Raw genomic sequence first — 22,305 nt, forward strand, 5'->3', positions numbered from 1 at the left:
AGGGCCACAGCACTTCCCAGAATCTCTGCAGCTGGCATGTCCCCTATGATAAGGTTTGTAAGGGTGTCCTTGTAAGTCAGCCTGCTGCCTGTCCTCTTGAGTGTCTAGTGTCTGCCTTCTCCCCCAGACAGAACTAGAGCTTTTAGGGCTTCTTTTCCTCACCCCATCCATTTTACCCAGAATAAAGGGGTTAGAGCGGAGGTGAGGATCTCCTAGTTCTTTGGAAAACATGTTACTGAAGAGCTAGATTATCCATATGCAGTATTCACGGACCCACATACAGGAGCTGAGATAACTTGTCCTTGTGCAGTGTCTCCTGTTATGAATTCCAATTTACCCCACCTTTTTGCTCTAGTTTGATTAAGCACAGTACACCAGGTTAGTGCTCTGGCAGAACGTTAATTTCGGTATATTCAGCGAAGAGGGAGGAGATACTATTCCCCTTCTTCTGCCCAACCTTGCCAAAGACAGTTTATCCAAGCTGAGTCACTGCCTTCCAGAACAAGACACATTCTACAGAAGAAGAAAAGGAAGATCTTTCTTAGCCTTTGTTATGAAAGCAGGATGAAAATGTTCTTAATATCTGTTACAACAATTGCAACACAGTGCTATTCTGCATGGGCAGTTCTAACTTTGTCTGAACTTGACTTTTGTTTTCAAAATGAAGTACATTATGTATGACAAAGGATTGTTCACCAAAGGCATAGAAACAATGTACATAATCAGCTGTGAACATGAGCATTTCAATAATGCTACTATTAATACTCTTTATACATTTATTTATACTCTTAATTTAATACATTAATTCCTCATTTTACATAAGCTATATTTCAATGATCTACTGTGTTCATGCAGACCACCTCACATGCATCCGACGAAGTGGGTATTCACCCACGAAAGCTCATGCTCCAATATGTCTGTTAGTCTATACGGTGCCACACGACTCTTTGCTGCTTTTACAGATCCAGAAATAACACAGCGACCCTCTGATACTCACAACTAATGTTATTCCTGAATAAACAAATTGAACTAAATGAAGCAAAAAAGGTAAGAGTGGTTAAAAACACATGCTTACAATTTATTTTCTCTAGTCTGCTGAGCAAGACTGAAAATATAGTTCCTTTGCCCTTAAAATAGGCAGTGTTGGGTTAATAACTTAAGATCTGTCTTTTTTTCAGTTTCTTTCTCTTGTACATATCCCTCCCCATCCATTTTTGATGCCTTCATATACTATAACATTTTAGTTTTTTAACCACTTTTTTTGCTGTCTCTCTTTAGCACTTTCTACTGTTTATAGTTCTGCAAATTTGCCAAACAAAAAAAACCCTATAAAATGACAGGCGTTCTAAATCTACAGTTCATTATTTATTCTTTTTTGAACCACTCATTTATTTTTCTTCAAACCGCTGTCCCAGGAAGAGAAATTAAATTTGCTGTTGCTAATAATACATTTCTGCATTTTGCTATACACTGTAACATCTCACCTGGCTTTCGTTGCAAGTCATTACATTTTAAGCACAGTTTATCAAGGTCTGCTACAATAAATTAATCTAATCCAAAGTAATTGTACTGCTGGTGTTCAAGCAAGTAGGTGAGGTTTGCCTGGCTCATGGGTTCACAAGGTGTGAAGAAAGCAGAGCTTCTGAGCGCCAAGGTTGCCTCTTTGAAGAAAGGTGCTAACACAGTGCTTTGAAAAACAGCCTTGACTAGTCCACATACTCAGGTAACACTCATAATGCAGGGCTCTAGCCAAAGGGGAATAGCTCCAATCAGCACTGGTGCTAGCTGGGAGGTATAGGTGGTGCAACATGAAAAGTAAACCTGACCCAGAATGTGGGGGAGGAAAGGAACCCCACAAGGGTTTCCAAAGCCTGATCCAGAGCTCAGCGAAGTCTATGCAAGTCATTCCTTGACATCAGTGGTCTTTGGATCAGACTTCTCAAGTGCAACCGGCATGATTATATAGATGGGGAAAATAACATGATGTACAGTATTACCCGAATAGCTTAAAATCAATTTATAAATCTAAACCCAGCCTATTTTACTGGCTGCACGGAGCCACAAAACATGTCAAAGGAAAGGACAGACCTACTGTACCATGGTTTTTATTCCCCAGTGGAGAGAATAACACATTTTATGGTTAACGCTTCAATATTGTATAATAGCCATTAGATTTTATGGCCACCATAAAACAGATTTATTCACATTAGTGCAATCAATCCAGAAACCAGAGACTTGTTGAACTCTCAGAATCTTCTGTTCAGTCAACTTTTCTAATGCCTACATGATGATACAAAAAAACATGACTGTCAGGAGAATTCTGGTCAAATTAACTCCACTGGGTTGACTATTAAACTCCTCCCCCTCCATACCACATGTCCAGATTTTCATACTTAGACATTAGCTGATACTTGTAGGAAGACCAAAAAGTAGGTATTTGTCCCAGCTCAGTCAGATTTCTCATTCAAACATTGCCAAGAAGTAACTGCAGTCCTCTACAGTACATTAAGAATGTGAAAATGCTCTGCCACTCACAATTGAGAGAAATGAATTTCTAAATAAAATAGGCTCAAGGAATGAATGATAGCCTACAGTCCAATCTTTTTAAAAAACAGAACTAGTTCTCTGGCCCTAATAGAAATGAGGTGCTCTGAGATAGCTAGGAAATATACCCACAGAGAATAAGACTGAACAATAATGTGGTGTTACCTGGTATTTTGAATCTCTGAATCAGAGGAATGAAACCCTCAAGGACACTGTGAATTCGATGCACTATTTAAAAACAAAAATACAGGAGTTGTTCAGGACCAGCTAGTTTTCAACACAGAAGAAGTGAAATAGTAAAGGGCAAGAGGTGGGTGATATTTGTCCCCAACAAATATATAAAGTGTTTCAGTTTGATTGTTTAAACTAGGTCCTTCTGCAGTTCTATTGCTAACAAAATACTGACTGTGAACAAAGTTGCTTGCCAACAAAACAGTTCCACAAATTGTCATGTGTCTTAATATTTGAGGACTTCAGTGGCTCAGACACAGGTTTGATACAGGAGTGAGTGGGTGAGATTCTGTGGCCTGTATCGTGCAGGAGGTCAGACTAGATGATCATAATGGTCCCTTCTGACCTTAAAGTCTATGATTCGATGATTAAATAAGGAAAAGAGTTTTCTACTACTCTGTGATGTAACAGGAAACCTTAAGTTTCTGTTAACTGCACTTCCCTCCAATGAAACCATGAGGATCTTTTTTTAAAAAATATTATTATTCCAAGAAACAATATTTGAGTGTTTTCTGCTTGCAGAGCCATTCCTGCAAGGTGTGCTGAGCATCTTTAATGGCCTTTCCTCTCAATGCGAGTTGAGGTTGTCCAGCACCTCACAGAATCAAAAACTTTGAGTGCTTCCACCTTGCTAGATGTTGGGAGGATAGTATTATTTAACCACTGCTGGAGAATGTGTGTCTGTATCTTCAGAGAACTTGTGATTGGTAAGCAGGAGAAAATGAGTCAGCATGTCGTTTCAAATGTCAGAGGCCAGTGTGTCGCCAGGTTCGGCATGTAATTCTGAATTGGGGGAGGAGGAGAGGATTATGTGATGTGATATTTTACGTAATCTCAGCCATTAGCATTTTTCTACATCTGTGTTTTTTACATGATCCTATAAACTCTGCATTTCCCAGGTACTGATATAAAGCTGCTTGTTTTCTTAGGTACTGTAAAATACACTTACCAAGACCAAAATATATTCCGGTGGTTTCTAGCGAAGCAAAGGTGATTAAGCCAAAACCAAGAGAAATGGTCCAGTCTAAAGAGAATAAAATAAATACAAGTAATTGGTTTTGCTCTGTCTTCCAAAATACAGTAATTCATCCTTACACTAAAGTTCTGTCTTACCTTTGTATTGGTAATAGCTAATTAGTGCAGCTCCAATGCCAAAGCAAAGAATGATAAAATGAAAGAACACATCTGAAATAAGAGAGAGAGGAAATTATATCACTAAAATCATGGCCCTTGATCATACATATTCACCTACAGCAGTTAGCATAATAAATCATTTCTATTTCCACCTCAGTTGCCTTACATAGTTCTACTAGACAGAAGTGTGAAAAGCATATGCATAACTTGAAGTATGAGCAGCCCCATTAATCACATGCTTCAAGTTATGCACCTGCTTAAGTCTCTTGCTGAACTGAAGCCAAAGCCCTCAGGTCAGGTTCTTCTTGGGCTCAAGATTCTCTAGGCTTGGGATCAGCTAAGTAAAAGAAGATTCTTACCATTTTTCCGTATTCTTATCCACTGTCTTTGACATCTCTGAAGATAAGTAACCTTTTCACCTGCTAGAGGAAAGTGACACCACTATTAGTGCAACAGTAACTCTAAAAGAGAAATTTTGAGAGGTGGTCTTACTTTCAGCATCTGAAATGAATTTTGCTTTGAAAAATCATTGTAATATTGATCCCAGGAAAGACTAACAAGGGCCTTTCAATAAAAGATCAAATTAGTGATTGTAGGAAGATGTAACAAAACTCCAAAACAGAACTTTTAACTGATAGCGATGATTTAGGAGGAGCTGTATTATTACACCACTGAATTAGCAAAACATAATTCTCTTAGAAGCAGACATTTCTCTGGCCTTCAACTCTCTAGCCTATCAAGCTTGAAGCAGTAGTAGTATCTCAGGACTCTACTGAGACCCAGGTAAACCAGAGTTTTGTCTAATAAGGCATTTCAGCTTGAGCCCTAAGCTCTTAAATCTGTTTTCTAGGGCTACAGCTACTATAATGGAATAAATAAAAATTACTCATCCTTATGACGATGCGGAATAGACTCTGTTGTAATCCGATGATTAAGTGTGTGACGGATATGGCAACTTCCTGCAATAACCTGGACCTACTGAATTAAGTTAAATCTTACTGACTTAACTTTAAGTATTGCAAGAGTTCCTTGTATGAAAACTGCAAATGTTTATGCATTAGTGTGGGATTGTAAGTAATGTCTCTAGGGAGGAAAGTGTTATGTGCTTCACAGGACTATTTGGAACCATGTGAACTTTTAAAGTTAAGTCGACTTCCCAGGAAATTGCTACAGGGAAGTGTATGAAAATGTAACCCCTCTGGTTTTGCAGGTATTCAGCCTTTGAAGCTTTGCCAAGGGGCCCTTTTGGCTGCTGAGCACCTTTTACATGAGGACACAATCTGAGGCCCAACTGTATAAAGGAGTGACTCACAGGTTCATGGGAGTGGGGGTGCTTGTTCTGAGCCAAGGCAGTTATGAACTTGAAACCACAGGCAAACTCCTGGGTGGGATCTGAAGGACTGTTCACCTGCCAGAACCCTAGTTTGAGTTGGGGTGATCTCTAGTAAGCTTTTTAGCATGTGTGCAGATTTTTATTGTTTTAATATGTTTTCCTCTGCAGTACTTTCACCTTCAGAATAATGCTTTCTCAGAAGAAAATACACTGTTTGTAGCTTCTGAGGAAGGCAGGCAAAGTTGGTCTGCTGAGGCAGTCTGACTAGCTAGAGAATTCACAGTGGAGACAGGGAACTGTGCAGAGTGAGAATACCCTAGTCAGGGGAAGAGAGACACAGCTCTCCGCCCATGAGAAGTGACAGCTGGGGAGCCAGAAGCCTAAAAGAGGATGTCCATGCTGGATCATGGAGGGGGAATATAAGTGAACTGTGACAAAGTGTTTCTATAATAGCCCCAAAATTAAGAGTTATATCTGGGAGCAGGGAATCTGTTTGGATAAAATAAAAACTGACCCAAATCTCTTGAGACTTAAAAGAAGTTTTGAATATATAACTAGAAATTTGACCAGAATTACCAAAATCCACTGGGAGATACTGTGCTTGTGCTAGGGATGGACTGAAAGAAATCAGAAAGGAATGGAAATTTTACCATATTTCCAGCCAAGTTTTGAAACCAAAGAGTTTTGACAAGATATTTTTTTTTCTTTTCCTAGTCACTGTTCATTTGACAAGAGTTAAAGCAACCCCCTCAAAACACATTTTCATGGCTAAATCATCACAAGCTATAGCTCTGCTATGTCTGCCTAATTTCAGCTGAATTCACCATACAAATGATTCCACGGGGTGAATTTCATTTTACCCATAGTTATACAAATTATTAATAACAGTTGTGTAAAACACAGCAATTTTGGTTCATGTGGGTTTTGTATGAACCCTGAATTTCACCATGGGTTTGGAGATCAAATAGATCTCCAGTACTCAAAGTTAATTACTGAAATACAATATACATGAAAGAAAAGGCACCCATACTCTAGGGAAAACAGAACTTATGTGTTCATTTTTTTATATTTACCAGCAGCAGTTGCATTTTCTCGTCTTGCAATCTCTGAAAAGCAACCAAATATTAGGACTTAGTCCCTTGTAGTTTAAAACAAAAATCAATTCATGTGATACCCTTCATTACAACACACATGCATATTTACAACTAGAAACAATGTGCCTTTTGTCAACAGCTGAGCGCACAAGAGATTATTCCCCACTCTACCCAGGGACAAATAACAATCTATCTAGGGATTCAAAACAGGAAAAAGACATCGAAAAGGGCACCAGACCAGAGGACAGAGCAAGTGAGAGATGAGGGTCCTCCAGCACCCTAGGAATTCAACACAAGGAGCAGGTAGCAAGAACACTGTGGCTGTTCACAATTGCTATGACTACTGCTTTCTTTGAGGTAGCTGAGTCCCAGATGATTTAGGGATTTATAATTTAGGGATTCATACCCAATCCCCACAATTTCCATTGGAAGTGAGCGCAGCCCAGCATGGAGCACAGATGTTGTGTATGTATCAATCTAACTTACACATGAGGTTGGCAGCAGTGTTCAGTACCAGTGAAATATTTCCTGTGACCCCCAGGCTAGCCCTACGCACAGCAGACCGCTCTGAAGTAGTCTAGCGTGGGTAACTGGTGAAGTCCACATCAGAGAAAAAAGGCGACATCTCCAGGCCCACCAAAGGTATGGTAGAAAAGGCACTGTGGGACCCTGCCCTCACCTGGGAATTCAGGGAGCATGTCCAGATGTGCTTATTACCTCCTTACTATCCAGACCTCCCGGGCATCTTACCCAGTCCTGTTAACAATGGCTCATTCTTTAGGGACTCCCTCCTAGAACCACTACCTCCAAGGCGGCAGCAACCCCTATCCCCCCTCCCACCGCCAACCCCTGCCAATTATTGCAGTGGAGGGGAGCGGTTGAGCAGGCATTCTCCCAAAATGGCAAAGTCTCCTCCAGCATCGCTGCTCTCAGAACCTGGTTGCTGACTAATGTGACAGATCTGCCCAGGGAGCAGGAGGGATGAAGTGAAGAACACAAGAGGGCAATCAGCTCAGCCGCTGCAGCATCCGCAGTGCGGCAGCATGGTGCCCACAGGCCTTTAGTCAGGATGTTTCTCTTGCTGCCACATTCCATTCCATTCACCGTGTACTGCAGGGATCAGCTCTAAGTTGCCTCTGCCTAGCAATGCCTCTACCTGGATTTTCTTTTGACTTTTGCCCAGGATCCTATTTCAGCCAAGGTTTTGGAATGCATGGATGCTGCAGGATCTGGGTGAGGTTAGAAGGAGACCTGAGCTGAGCACATCACCTTACTGAAAACAAACTCCAAAGAGCTCACAGTCTCATAGCCACATTGAACAAGGCATCAAATAACAGCCTGGCACATGTGAGCTTCCTGGGGAAGAATGAACAACTGTCCATCATAATCACTAGGTCCCTCCCTAAAAGGAATGAACAAAACCGTTGTATAGGGGATCCTATCCACTCCTGGCTGTTATAACCAATGAGTCACTAGCACTTCATCAACTATACAAAAGGCAGCTGAAAGATGTAATAAAAATCAGCATCGACACCTGACGTCTGCCAAATACTACGAAGAGCTCAAACAAAGCTAGGAATGTAGTCTCCACGTTATATCCAGGTCTGAAGCTGGACTATTGGCACTCCAGGAAAACAAGCACATTGACACAGCACATTTATAAGCATGCAGTTATTCTTTTACATAAGTAGGTTGTTGGCCAGCTATTAGAAATTTTTCCATTACAAAAGTTTATTTCCATCCATGTGAAGTTGCTGAGGGCGGTAACCTGTGAGAATTTACCTGATTCATTATCGGGGACAACCTCTCCCGGTGCACCTAAAATATTGCACAAATTTACAATAGATTAATATCCATCCAATTAGCAGGTACTGAGGGCCCAATCCTGCCTTCAGTCATATGCATGCAATCCCTCTGAAATCAGTACACTTGCACAAGTGTGGCTAAAGGCAGCATTGAGACCCATGTCCTTAAAATTAGTATCTTCGTTGTGAGTTATGCAGCTTAGCTTCTAAAGGAAAGTAATTTATACACAACAATACTCAGCAACTGAAAGTAAATATTTAGCGGCTCCTATATCCTAGTCCCTGCATTAGATGATGGAGTTCTATTGTACTATGAAACTCCTGTGTGACAAAGTATAGCTCATGTCAATCTAAACATGCTGCTATTGAATCAGACTCAACAGACATTTAGAATGGTTAGTTAAATGACAAAAGCTTTAACTTTTTACATTTCACGGTCCACTACTACGGGCTGATAGATTTTACTATCTGTATGTGGCTATCACGCACATTTTCTGTATCTGTATTGCACTTGTTTTGTGGTTTCTTTTGCAGGGAAGGAAAAGTCCTGAGAACAAAAAACAGTGCATTGACTGTAGTTATATGCCTCAAATCAGTTCCGGGAGGGCTGACTATGGACACTATAAATGATGCCTGTCATTTGTGTTTGAACTCTTTAGATTAATTTCAGGTGCTGTCTCTGCCCAACCGTTACCTTAGGTATGAACTGAAATCAACAAAAAGTTGAGATCCAGATGGGAGCTCTCCCATGTTTCTGGAGGGGAAGGGCTTTAGACCTGGCACTGCATTCCAGGTTCAGCTCTAATTAATGATTTACTATGCAAACATCTCAAAAAGTTTAGAGATAAGCATATGTGCTATGGTTATTACTATTTTATCATCATCGTCCCTTTCTACAACCAAGCACTGGCTGATGTTGGTACTTATGCATGTGGCACAAGAAGCGCAGCCACGGGGAGATCAGAATGGAAGTATTCTGTTCTGCTTCTGGCTCCCCCAAAACCTGTGGCGCACCTTCTCTGTGAAGGGAGAGGTGGAGGGTTTTTCCAAGCCAGGGCCTGCAGTTTAGGCAATGTGGTCTGTGTAACCACATAGATTCCTATTCTTGTCAGGAACAGAATGATTGAAGAGGCTGTGGCTAGATAAAACACGTGCGCACAATTAACACTGCTTGTAGAACATTAAGAGATACCTGAGTGAGTGGAAACAAAACAATGCCAGAAGTGTATACCCCTTTTGTTGCCTATGGATGCCACCACTAAACAAATAACTCTATTGTTATATCACCCCACCTCGAATAGCTAGGCTTTGGTGTCCTGTGCTTCTGAATCTTCCTGATCAGTATTTGTGTAGAGAAAAATAGTAATAGTCTCATCAGGCTTCATGAAAAATAGTTCAGCACTATCGGAAAAGATGGCACAAAAACTTTATTTGTTCTGGCCATAATATAATAAAGACCATTTGGATACGTGTTGGGAGGTCCGGGCCCTTTAAATACAGTGATCATTATAAACTACCTTTGTTTCATAGCTGGCTTCAGAGAAGTCTGGATAGGAAAAAGATCAGCAATAACTGCTGGAATACAGCAGTTGGCCAGAAAGTTGCAGTAATAGAGGTCATGTTTTTTCACACAGCTGTATAAAGAGCCAGTTAGTTATTTTTCTTTTTCACCTTTAAAATACAGTTCACTTGGTCCTGGGTGCTAGAAAGTTAATGATAATAGGGCCCCCTATGGGAAAGAAAGACTTATTTGCATACCACTTCCATCTTGATTTTCATGGTCTTGGTCTTCCTGACTTTGGTTGTGAGAAATTGGCTTCACTGTTGCCACAGAGACTTTTTTCTTGCCAGCACTGGTGGCTAATAATGAAAGAAATGATAGTGACGTATTATAGCTATTAGAAGCTACTTCTGTATGTTCTTTAAACTACTTTATGAGGTGCCTTAGCACAGGTTTCAGCACACATCATGAACACTTTGAAAAGTGCAGGCATATGACCATTCACTTGGCAAGAAATTCGGGAAAAGTCAACGTTGTTATGCATGGAAATGTATCTTTATGAACGGGATGTGCGTTGATACATCATTAAAGCTCTCTCATTACAATATCTTTTAAGCTGCTAAAATCTCTAACCTACTTGTGATGGGGTGCTCCGCCCACACCAGATTGGAAGGAGTTAATGGTGGTCTTGTGGACCTGCCACATCTGATCCCAGAAAGGAGCAGTGGAGGTGAGTCCTCCTGGCAGACTGGGGAGGCTCTGCAGGAAGCAGCCACTTGGAGGGAGGCTGCATGGAGCAGCCAATCAGAGCCCAGCAGGCTAGTACAAAAGGAGCTGCAGGGCAGTTGCTGTGGGAGCAAAAGGAGTGAGGGCTATGTTCCTAGCAGGCTGCAGCAAGGAACATATTAGACAGAGTAGTTGCTGGCAGAGACTGGGGGATCAGGAGGCAGCTTCTGGCTGGCTGCTGGGACTTGCTGGCTGAATGCCCTGAGAAGAGGGTGAAGAAGGTGCTGGGGCATAGGGAAGTGGCCCAGGGAATTGAAGCAGCATTGAAGGTAGTTAAGGGGATGCAGCAATAGGCTGCTATCTACAGAGTCCCTGGGTTGGGACCCAGAGCAGTGGGCAGGGCTGGATTTCCCCCCTATTCGTGACTGTGGAAGTGGCTTGACTATTGAACAGCAGTACCCATCCCTGAAAGGCGGAAACAGTGGGTGATACGGACAGAGAACTGAGTCATGAAGAGGATGCTGGAGTACTTGGACTGAGGTGGGTCTCCAGATGGAGAGGATGATGGGATAGAGTGCACTGGCTGGCAGAGCTAATCAACATGATGGCCAGTTGGAGGTGCTGCTGTAGTGAGTGGACCCCATCACACTCCTCAAGTGAGAAATCTTTAGAGCATTGAATAATGGATTCAGGCTTGTTTTCTCTGTAGAAGGGGTTAGAGGAATTTTGCTGGTATTTGTGTCTGTGTCATTCCAAAATGGAAAAAGATACAAATATTTAAATGGCTACCTGGATGCCAGACTTTAGCACATGACATCTGTATAGTGTGTATTGGTTCTGTCCTACTGTGGCCTGTTTGCTTCCTATCACTCTTCCAAACCCCAGTGCTGTGTCTCCTACTTGCATCTCCCCTCTACCACCATCCCATCCCCCTGTCTGCAGTGCTCTCTGTCCTCCTTCATTACTCCCTCCCTCAGCAGCTTGCCTCTACTACCTTCCACAACCATAGCACCAGCTTCTTACCTCCTCTGTTCTCTTGCTTGCCTGCCTTTCATCATCCCATCCCTAGTCCCAGAGACTTCGATCTGCTCCTTGTGTCCATAGTGACTATCAGTATCCAAATACCACCTCTTCACCGGAAACGGATAGCTACTCTTCTGTACCTGGTGAATCTGAAGATGTTGCTCTTTTGACATCTCAATTTTGCATAGTTTATTATTTCAGAAGTTTTTTGAATCCCTGCAGAATTGGCACAGGATTCTCTTGTATAAATATCTGAGCTGTTAGTCAGACTACCAATTTAAATTTTTTTACCATTAAATTGCAAGTGAAAGCAAGACGAACTCTCTCTGTACCTCGTGGTTGTGTCTCCGCAGGCTCCCGAGATGATCTTTCAACCTCACTGTCTTGTGAAAATGTGAAACTTATTTCCAATTCCTGAAGTAGTTTCAATTTTTCATCTGTTAAACAGAATATATTTTATGTCTGCATTTTTAAACTAATATTTAAGGTTTTCCTACTTTATGGTCATGCATTATTAACAATGGAGCTCCTCCAGGAAAATTAAATCTTAACATTTTGTTGCTTGATAGTGCCCATACAGCACTGCAAGTAACACAAGCCAAAGCATGAAATAGACAAGTGTTCAAATGCTTAATGCCACAATGTTTAAAATGCTGCTGTGGTGGGAGCCCAAGACATCTTGGCATGGGCTTTACCATGTCCATGCTGCCAACTCCAGTGAAAATTCACAATGCCCAGAAGCAGACACAAGCAGAACAAGAGGGGTGGTTTTGTTGGAGGACTTGATTGTTCACCAACTTCTGGGCTGCTATTTTCCCATTATAATCTTGATCTCTCATTGCCTCTCTTGAATTACGCTGCACCACGAACATCCTCTTGTTGGCAGAGCTCTAAATGCTGTGCTTGCTAAACTCTTCTGGATTCTGCGAATTGGGTTGCAGACATTTGGAAAATGTTTCCAGAGAAAATTTTCCAAAGAAGCGGATGGTCTTGGGATCTCCAGCCACTCCCAACAGAGGGGGGTCCTTGGCAGTCACTGGTGTATTTTTAAGTAATTCTTTTTGAGTTTAAATGTAATGCTGCACAGAGATCCTGAACAAGGCCTATGTAGCCAGTTATTATTATTTATTTGTATTACAGTAATGCCAAGGAGGCCCAGTCATGGACCAGGACCCCATTTTGCTAGGCACTGTACAATCAGAGAACAAAAAGACAGTCCCTGCCCTATCAGTACCATTCTGTTCTGAAGTAGGATTTGGGGGAGGGTGGGACATAGGCCCTCTACACAAGGATGAATTTCAGCATTCATGAATGTATCTTAATAATCAGGACATAATTATTCTGGAACAGCTATTTTGGTAAATTTCCAAGTGTAAATAGACCCTAAGATGAACAGTCCCTCCTCCATGGTCCTAAGAGAGGGTGATGAATTAGGTTCAGCAAAAGGCAAAGCTACTGGCAATTCGTGTTCTTTCATAACTCATTACAGACTTGAATGCAGGGCACCAAGTGCATGCCTGCGGTGGCAAGCTGCGGGGGGCAACCTGCTGGTCGCCGTGAGGGCGGCAGTCAGGCTGCCTTTGCAGCATGCCTGCGGGAGGTCCACTGGTCCCGCAGTTTCGGAGGCGGATACGCAGAAGGCGTGAGACTGGCGGACCTCCCGCAGGCGCACTGCCAGATCCATGTTACCTGCAGACCTCCCGCAGGCATGCCACTGAAAGCCTTCTGACTGCCATGCTTGGGGTGGCAAAATACATAGAGCTGCCCCTGCTTGAATGTGGGCTCACATCTCCCCCAAACCTGCCCTATTGTGTAAGTTTTTGGCTCAGAAATAGGCTTATTTGAATGGGAAAAGGGCCTATCCCAAGCAAAACCAGGCTTTCAGATTCAAAGATCAAAACTCCAAATTCTGTACATTTTCTATTCAAAATTAGCCATGTTATCAAATTTCCCAGGGAAATCAGATGAGGCACACAGAATCATCTGACACACAATGGCAAACTTTGCTAAAATATTTCCACCAGATCAGCGCAGCCGTCTGCCCAATATGGCAGCTCAGTGCACTGCTAATTTGATCAATACGTCAGATCGGTACAGAGGATTCCCGCCTTATGCAAAAGATATATCAGTGGATGGAACAAAACAAAGCGGTGGCAATCACGAGAAATCCCCTAGCTACCACCTGAGCTGGAACAAGGGCTGTACCAGGGGAAGGGATTGTGCCCAGACTGGAAGGCATCCAGTCTGTGATAGAAGCTTACTGAAACATCTCTGAGGGTGAGATTTTAACCGTATTCAGTATTCTCACTGTATTAGGTTTAGACTTGCGTGTTTTATTTTATTTTGCTCAGTCATTCACTTTGTTCTGTCTGTTATTACTTGGAACCACTTAAATCCTCCTTTTTGTATTTAATAAAATCACTTTTTACTTATTAACCCAGAGAAGTATTAATATCTGGGAGGGTGGAGCGGTGCAAACAGCTGTGCATATCTCTCTATCAGTGTTATAGAGGGCAAACAATTTGAGTTTATCCTGTATAAGATTTATACAGGGTAAAACGGATTTATTTGGGATTTGGACTCCACTGGGAGCTGGGCATCTGAGTGTTAGAGACAGGAACACTTCTTAAGCTGTTTTCAGTTACGCCTGCAGCTGTTGGGGGACGTGGTTCAGACCTGGGTCTGGGTTTGTAGCAGGCAAGCATGTCTGGCTCAAACCAGGCAGGGCATTGAAGTCCCAAGCTGGCAGGGAAAATAGGTTGGAAGTAGTCTCAGCACATCAGTTGGCAATCCCAAGGGGGTTTCTGTGATCCAGTCCGTCACAGCTTCTATCTATTTGGCTCCCATAATCATCTGGGCAATATGTCTTTCTAAGCACTTTCTCTGTTCACTTTACTGTAATTCACTTCTATTCCCTCCCCAGCACATTTCAGTGTTTTGAAATAAAACTAAAGCCCTAGTCTGGCTATAGCCATTTTTAACAAAACAGAGCTATTACTCCTTGTCTACATGCCAGATTTGGTCTGGACGGATGTGCAGACAATTAATAATCACCATTTTTCTTGGAGCTGGGCAACTCTCTGTAGGCAGATAGATCTTTCACCTTTAGCAGCAGATAAAGCACAACCATTGCATTAACTCCTTTTTTTCCTATGGTCTTCAAGGAGGCTGCACGTTCATCAGATGAGTTTATGCCTCTGTTAAGGAGCTGAAAGAAAGGTAAGTACACATCCAACAGGCCTACTTAAAAAAAACAAACAAACAAGCACTTATCATAAGCATCATACAACACACCTGGGAAAAGCACAATAGTATCCCTACATTACAAAAGGGGAAATGTGGTCCAGTGCTTAAACCCCCTAGCCCATGCTACTTTCACTGAACTACCCCACAAGCAATCACTGTGGCATGATGTAACAGCATCAAACTTTTCATCCTACTCTCTGGCTGAGTCGCAGGACTGGAAAAATAGTGTACAAGGTTCTTGAATGGACATGTGGTCATTTGAATAGCTTGCAACGCTATCTTACAACTTCAACATTAGTGTCCTTGCTGCGAAGAAAGCAAGTGAACAGATACAGAGGAATACACTGGGGAGCTAACACTTTTTAAAGTTAATTTCTTCACATCTGCAGCAATAAAAATAAGAACTTTGGGCCTGATTCTCTTTAACACTAAGGCCCCTTTATGCAGCTATGACAAGCAGCATAAAGGAACTTTAGCATAAACAAGGATCAGGCACTACATTTTATTCTCCCAAAGAACAGTGGACAAGCAAAACCCTGCCGCCAATAAGGAAATACTTAATATTTTACAAAGAACAAAAGAAAATGAGGTTTCCTTAGTAACTTACATTCTGCATTTCTTCAGTGGTCAGGCTGGCTGGGTTAACAGTGGCTAAACATTTTATTAACAATTCCCAGAAGGACTGGTTCATTTTCTCAGATGTTTCCAAGTAATCAGCATCAGCAGCAAAAGCTTTCTGAAAAATGTCTGGGGAAAAGATATTTATATAATTAAAGAAGGTGCATACAGGACGGTCTTGTGATGAGGCGTTACTGTCATGCTCTTACATAGCTCTGGTAATGGATATGGGTCCCTGTAGCGTGTCTGGCTTCTAGGAAAAGGCATAACGCTTGATCAGTTGGTACGAAAACAACAATGGCATAAAGAAATGCATGGTCTGCCATTACTCAATGAGAGAATCTCATAAGTTGATAAGTCTTGGTACCTTTGCAATGCTATTGTTTCACTGGAGGAAGAAGGGAAAATATTTTTAATGCTAGAGGCTGCGGCCAAAACAGAGTGGGTACCAAAAGGTACTGGTGTGAATCTGCTAATCAGGGAGTATTGTGTACTGCATGAGCCCACTTGGGGTATGTCTACACTGCAATTAGACACCCTCAACTGGCCCGTGTCAGCTGACTCGGGCTCACACGGGTCAGATTGCTGGGCTGTTTAATTGTGATGTACACATTCTGGCACTGGCTGCAGCCTGAGCTCTGGCATCCTTTCACCTCCCAGGATCCTAGAACATGATCTCCAGCTTGAACTTGGACATCAACACTGAAGTTAAACAGCCCTGCAGCGTGAGCCCCATGAGCCTGATTCAGCTGGTGCATGCCAGCCACAGGCTTTTAATTGCAATGTAGATGTACCCTTAGAGTAGGAGGGTTGAGCTCAGAATAGCAAGGGAGTAAAATCTGATTAAAGCTAGGCCCTGACTGTTGAGCTGCATATATGGCATATATAGTAGGTGTGATTCTGATTTCCGGATACTGAACCCTCAAATGTAAGAATGGCTGCAACAGGATCCCAGATGGACGATCTTCCAGGATGACACAATACGCTCTTGATTTCTTCTGTGGGGATTTCATGTTTTTCTTTCATTGTTTGTTCTCTTCCTTAATCTCTTCGTAGGTTGGCAAATATAATGGATGAGTTCCTGGGCTGCGCCTCTTGGTGGCACAAGACACACAGCACAGCACCACAGAATGGAGGGCAGAGGTGGCCTTAAGCCAGGGGTTCTCAAACTTGGGATCAGGACCCCTCAGGGGGTCACGAGGTTATTAGACGGGGGGTTGCAAGCTGTCAGCCTCTACCCCAAACCCTACTTTGCCTCCAGCATTTACAATGGTGTTAAATATAGAAAAAAGTGTTTTTAACTTAATGGGGGGTCACACTCAGAGGCTTGCTATGTGAAAGGGATCACCAATACAAAAGTTTGAGAACCACTGCCTTAAGCCATCTTTCAGTTCTGGGGATTCTGGGCTTACTGGGGCCAAGAACACCCCCAGGGTAATGTAGGCAACTCAGGGGGCTATCTGTGAGGAGCTTCCCAGAGTCACAATGGGGCTTGTGGGTGGCTCTGGGCCTGTGCAATGCCGTGTGTGACAGAGGAGTTCATCCTGCTGCAGTGCACATAGGCCTGGATGTGAGGGAGAATCCCGTCCCCTCAACTGTGTTAATGCCAAATAGAAGAATTTAAAAAAAATCCAAAGTGAAACCAGAATAAATGCAAGTGTCTCAGCCTGAAGTGGTGCTCGTCTGCCGCCTGATGCCTAGGTCTTTTACAAGTGGGGAGGAGATGGACCTAGGCACATTTTCAGAAGGACCAAGTTCTGAGCTTTCAGGGGCCAGCACAAGCTAGGACATAGGTTGTGGTGTGACATTGTCGCAGGCCTTGGCCTCCATATTTCCCTTTACGTTACCTTGTTGTTTTCTGGTGAGAACTGGAAGTGAGAAGTTAAAGTTGTCCATTGCTGTGTCTGTAAAAACAGAATTTTAAAATGAGAATGAGCTTCTCCGTGCTTTTCCCAATGTGCTTCCATGCGGACAGAGTGTATCATTACAGCACTTAGAATTCTGAAATCATGCATGGATTGCATTCTTGCAGCCATCATTTAGGCAAAACTCCCTTTGAGTCAGTGGGAGTTCACGTGAGTGAGTGCAGCAGGATTATGGCCTGCGTATTATGAAAGAACTAGTTATTGTCGTCATGAGCAAAAACATAGGAACTCCTGACTCAATCGTTAAATATTTTTATAATAGCAACAAAAAATTATGATTTTACATAGATGTGAGTAACTTAATGATAATTCCTCCTCATTAAACAGAGTGATCAATCTTCACTTGAGAGCTGTCATTCCTTAAACTGGAAATAGGTAGATCAGTGAGGACATGGAAAACTCTGCTAATGTATTCAGGAAATTAATGCTGTGGAGGTGAACTGAACTTAAGTCTTGAAATAAAACATATCTTCACTTTGCCAGATTTTTCCCCAGATTCAGAGTCCTATGTGTTTTCCTGGAGTAATGAGCAAGGTGATGTGAGTTGTGAAGGCCTCAGTTTGAATTCCTGCTTAGCCATTTATTCACGGTGTGGCCTTCAGCATGTCACTTAACCACTTTAAGACTAAACCTAAAATAATACTTACTTACCTTTCAGGTGTGTTGCGCAAACTAATTAGTTAATGATCTCTGGAGTGCTTTCAAGTTGTTATTCCAGCTAACGATACTATGAGTTTCCAAAGAAGCACAGGGATTGCAGAAAAATGCAGCTCTGCTCTGTTTAACAATAGAAATTGGTGCAGGTAAAATATAGAACTCTGGCTACACAAGTCAACACTTTTCGCTTCACCCTGGGTCACATTGTAACATCAATTTTTAATCAGAATGCCCCACTGATTTCAGTAATGCCCCGTTCATTATAGATGAGACTGGTAGCCTGACACAAACCAGATAAGATCCAGTTTTCAGTTGCTTATAACTTTGCCTAACTGAAATTTTCCATACCAGGTGTCTGCCACCAGTTGAACTTTTTGGAAAATTGCAGCCAAAACGCATTTCTGAGAACAAAGCTAGGGGAAAATACATAGTTTTGCCCAGTTAAAAAAACATTCTGGCAATCTTTTCTTCGAACAGCTCTATTACCCCCATGATTTGGAGCAGGGACTTGAAACTTAGCAGGAGGGTGGCCTGTGTATCAGGGCTATGCCTCTCACTGTACCTATGAATTGCTACCTGGATTTGGCCAAGTTAGAAACTTTTCAAAAATTGTAGTTCGTACATGCTCTCTAGAGACATTAGATTTTTGGGAGCTAAAATCCCTGATTCCATCCGCTCTGAGCATGCTCAAGCCTCTCACCGCTTCTAGTAGGGAACAGACTATCCTCACACAGTGATCGAGCATGCTCCAGCCCAAGAGAGGGGTGAAACTGTAATGGCTGCTCTGGGCCAGGGTGGGGCTGGGGATAGGAACTGAGTGCAGGAACCCTGTCTCCTTCTGTGTGCTTAGTGAACCCCCTACTGGCACCAGGCAGTATGGAGAAGGAAGCAGTCTGATTAGAATGGACAAGAGCTGGACCCAGGGGAGGGAGAGGAATGAACTGTAGCAAGGAGTCCAGTGAGACTGGGAATGGAGAGGGGAAAGAAATTGGAACTGGCTGGGTAAGGGGTCTGCAACTGGAAGCTGAAGGGAGGGAAGGAAATGAGGCAAGGGTCTTGTGGGGCAAAAGAGTATGTGATCAAGTCATTTAAGAGTGTATATATACGTGGGGGGGGGGGCAGCAGCATTAAGGTTGCACAGGCAACATTAGTTCTGGTATTTCCTAACTTCTGAGCACTTGACTTTACAACTTAATGTTACTTTAATATAGTTATTTGTGTGCAGATTAGAAAAGAACTAAATACTTACACATGAAACCATTAATTCTTGAATTAAAATAATTTTCAACTACAATGGCCTGATTCCAACTCACAGTAGTGTAAATCAGGAGTGAATGGATTAAAACTAGTAAGAGGAGAAGCAGAACTAATATTTTGATGAAACAATGCTTTTAACATTCTGGGAGCAATATTTTTTTCACTTTAAATAATGGCAATTTTATGCTGATATATGTATAAGTCAGAGTATTGAATTTGGTCAAATTGAATGAAATACTAAGGGAGAAAGGAATAAAATTACTTGAAATAAGTTTTCCCTTCTTCTTGCGAGTCTGGAGTTTCGGGTGTTTAATAATACAAACAGCTAATTCAATGAATGTTTGTATTTTGTAAAAACATTACAGGCAGGTTTCAGCCTGAAATTAAACTTGGGGTATGGGGAGGGGAATTTAGCCAGTATGCTCTGTCCAATCAGCTCTTACTCCTCATTTTTCGCTGCAGCAGCATCAAAGAGGCCCAAGTGAGTCACCATGCATCAGTGAATCTGACACTGTGTGTACAAATGGAATAACAGATGGAATGTTAAAGGCAGATGTTGACAGTGTCAACGTCATGAGCCATCAGAACTGATTTATCATAAAACTTTACTCATTTATATGCCTTAATGAGTTAATGCCTTCGTTGTCTCTAATATATTGGGTACATTAAACAAAATGCACTTCTGGTGCTACTCCCTATTCCAGGTATATTACAACATTCCTTAGGATTTTATTAGAACACTGGAGCTTGAAAAAACCGCTCTGTGCCACTGCACTATATGTCCTTCAGCAAAGGACTGGAAAAAGAAATAAATATGCTGTGGGTTCCTCAGATGTGCCCCTGATAAGGCCTAATCAATCCTTGTTCTTTAAAGCTGAGATTTTCAAAGAAACAGAAAGGAGTCAGGCACTGAACTCCCATTTAATGTGAATGGGATTTGGGCAACAAAGTCCCCTTGAAAATAAGTCTAAACACATAAGTAATAATCATGTGGTGTTTATTAATATTATTATTATTCCTTAGAAAAGTACATCCTCTGTAACTATCAATCTATGAAAACTGTTTTAGTAGATTATATACAGTAATGACAAAATTATTATACTATATTGGCATTTCAAATGTGACAGTTGAGGGGGAATTGTAAGATGTGTCATAAGCCAGATTTCATTTACCAAGCTGTAAATCAGAACTTAATATCTCTGAAGTCTTTTAGAATTATACTAGAGTAAAACTTGTATGAAATCAGAATCAGGCCTGTGTTAAGAAATAGTGTAAACAGCTGCAAGAGGAAGCCATTTGCAACTCACAAGAAGTTTCATTGATCCTACAAAACCCAAGAACTATGCTTTCTGTTCTCGAGTGCCATCTACTGGCACCTTCTCTATTAACCGTCCATTTACACATTCAAAGATACAGAGCAGTGCTTCTCAACCAGAAGTACATGTACCTCTGAGGGTACGCAGAGGTCTTCTAGGGGTTACCTCAGCTCATCTACATGTGTCCCTAGTTTTACAACAGGCTACATAAAAAGCACTAGCGAAGTCAGTACAAACTAACATTTCACACAGATGGGACTTATTTATACTGCTCTGTATATTATCCACTGAAATGCAAATACAATAACTATATTCCAATCGATTTATTTTATAATTATATGGTAAAAATGAGAAAGTAAACCATTTTTCAGTAATGTGCTCTGACACTTCTGTATATTTATGTCTGATTTTATGATCAAGTAGTTTTTAAATGAGTTTGAAAGTTGGGGGTACGCAAGCCAAATCAGACACCTGAAAGGGGTACAGTAGTCTGGAAAGGTTGAGAACCACTGACATAGAGCACTCTTTTAACAGTCTACATTTATGTATCTATTTCCTTGTGTAGTATTTAGCTGTACTGTTTTAGAAAAGCTAAAGACTGTTTTGGGTTTTTTTTAACATCAGTAGATTTAACACAGCCCCATAGAGCTCACATTAACAACTTGAGAAAGAAAAGTTAAGGCAAAGAATTAGTCTTACTTATTTAAAACATTGTCTCATCACTACAATGATCGTTAATTTAAAAAAAAACTCGTCAGAGAGAGGCAGACAATAAGAACCAACTTATTAGGCGAGGGGCTTTGAGGCCCAGTCCATTTAACATTGTCCTTTAAACCACAAAGATTCCTGCCATGTCAATTCAGTTCCCAGAGGAAAATAAATAACCTCATAGTTTCTATACCACAGTTAGAAAAACTGCCTTTTACAATGTAAGAAATGACCAAGACCAAAACCGTATGACGTAACCACGTTCTCTATGTGCTTGGCATTTACCTGTTCTGCTGCCGGCACTGCTGCTTCGTCCTTTCTGAAAGGCAGAGAGGGATGTGTGTGGTAGGAGCCTGGGCCTGGCAGAGTGATAACTAGGTGTCTGTCTGTGTGTATTAATCACGTGCTCTGGATTGGTTGGCGCACGGAGGGGCTGTGAAGTCACAGTGCCAATGGCAATTACATGTGGTGCTGCTCCCTTAGATTGCCTGACTCACAGAAGCAGGAATGGTCTCATTTCCTCCTGCAGGCTGTGAGCTCCTTACATTAACATTTTACCACAAACACCGAGCAGTGAGGCTGCAACTTTAACTTCTACCATGTCCGGGAGTTTTCTGATTCCAAGGAAAGGAGGTGGTAGAGCCTTGGGCCCCTGAATCAGCCAGGCACAAATGCAGATCAACTTGCCTGATGAGTCTGGGTGGAGCAGCAGCAGCTTCTGTTTTCTGGTTGCCTCCTAAAGAGCAGAGAGGAAATGAAATCTAAATTCATTCCACTTTTGTTTTGCAAGTTCAGTTATAAGGGGATTGTCTTCATTGTGGGAGGAGGCAGGGCAGGAGGAGGAGGAGGAAGTCACATGCTGCTGCAGCTTCCCGGCTGCTGCTGTTTGAGCTAGGTAGATGAAAGCTAATTCAGATATACCTACACGTGCTGCAGTCACCCCTCTGACTGCAGTGCAGACATACCCAGAGACTACTTTACCATGTGTGGAAGTCACCCATATGGGGATACTGAATAGATGAGGCTATTGCCTGGCTGCATCATCCCCTGCAGCTGGCCAGATGTACTGGGCAGAATGAGCTACACCATCCTAAAAATTAATGGTGTATCCTGTGCATTTGCTCTGTATGTCCAGGTAGCTGAAGGATTTCTCACAATCAGGAGGTGAAATCACTCCTAGAGCTGCC

The 22,305-nt window shown here is 42.0% G+C and overlaps 1 protein-coding gene across 5 annotated transcripts; it reads right to left on the reverse strand.

Annotated features, from left to right (window-relative positions):
- Nucleotides 1-29: 29 nt before the first annotated feature.
- On the reverse strand, nucleotides 30-21,933 carry TMEM40 (transmembrane protein 40). Of its 5 annotated transcripts, none has more exons than XM_050959204.1 (14): nucleotides 21,404-21,933; nucleotides 17,832-17,957; nucleotides 17,103-17,159; nucleotides 15,245-15,384; nucleotides 14,446-14,599; nucleotides 11,724-11,828; nucleotides 9,900-10,001; nucleotides 8,119-8,154; nucleotides 6,316-6,348; nucleotides 4,269-4,331; nucleotides 3,889-3,960; nucleotides 3,725-3,799; nucleotides 2,710-2,772; nucleotides 30-513 (listed from the first exon to the last, which is right to left on the reverse strand). In XM_050959204.1, the coding sequence occupies exons 3-14, from the start codon at nucleotides 17,149-17,151 to the stop codon at nucleotides 473-475; spliced, it is 933 nt and encodes a 310-aa protein (XP_050815161.1). In that variant the 5' UTR covers nucleotides 17,152-17,159; nucleotides 17,832-17,957; nucleotides 21,404-21,933; the 3' UTR covers nucleotides 30-472. The 5 variants fall into 5 exon arrangements, with proteins under 5 accessions (XP_050815161.1, XP_050815162.1, XP_050815164.1 ...); XM_050959206.1 differs by lacking the exon at nucleotides 30-513 and adding an exon at nucleotides 1,049-2,280 and having other exon boundaries at nucleotides 21,404-21,931; XM_050959205.1 differs by lacking the exon at nucleotides 17,832-17,957.
- Nucleotides 21,934-22,305: the final 372 nt, after the last annotated feature.

The sequence above is a fragment of the Gopherus flavomarginatus genome, chromosome 6 (assembly GCF_025201925.1).
Source record: "Gopherus flavomarginatus isolate rGopFla2 chromosome 6, rGopFla2.mat.asm, whole genome shotgun sequence".
NCBI classification, from domain to species: Eukaryota; Metazoa; Chordata; order Testudines; family Testudinidae; genus Gopherus; species Gopherus flavomarginatus.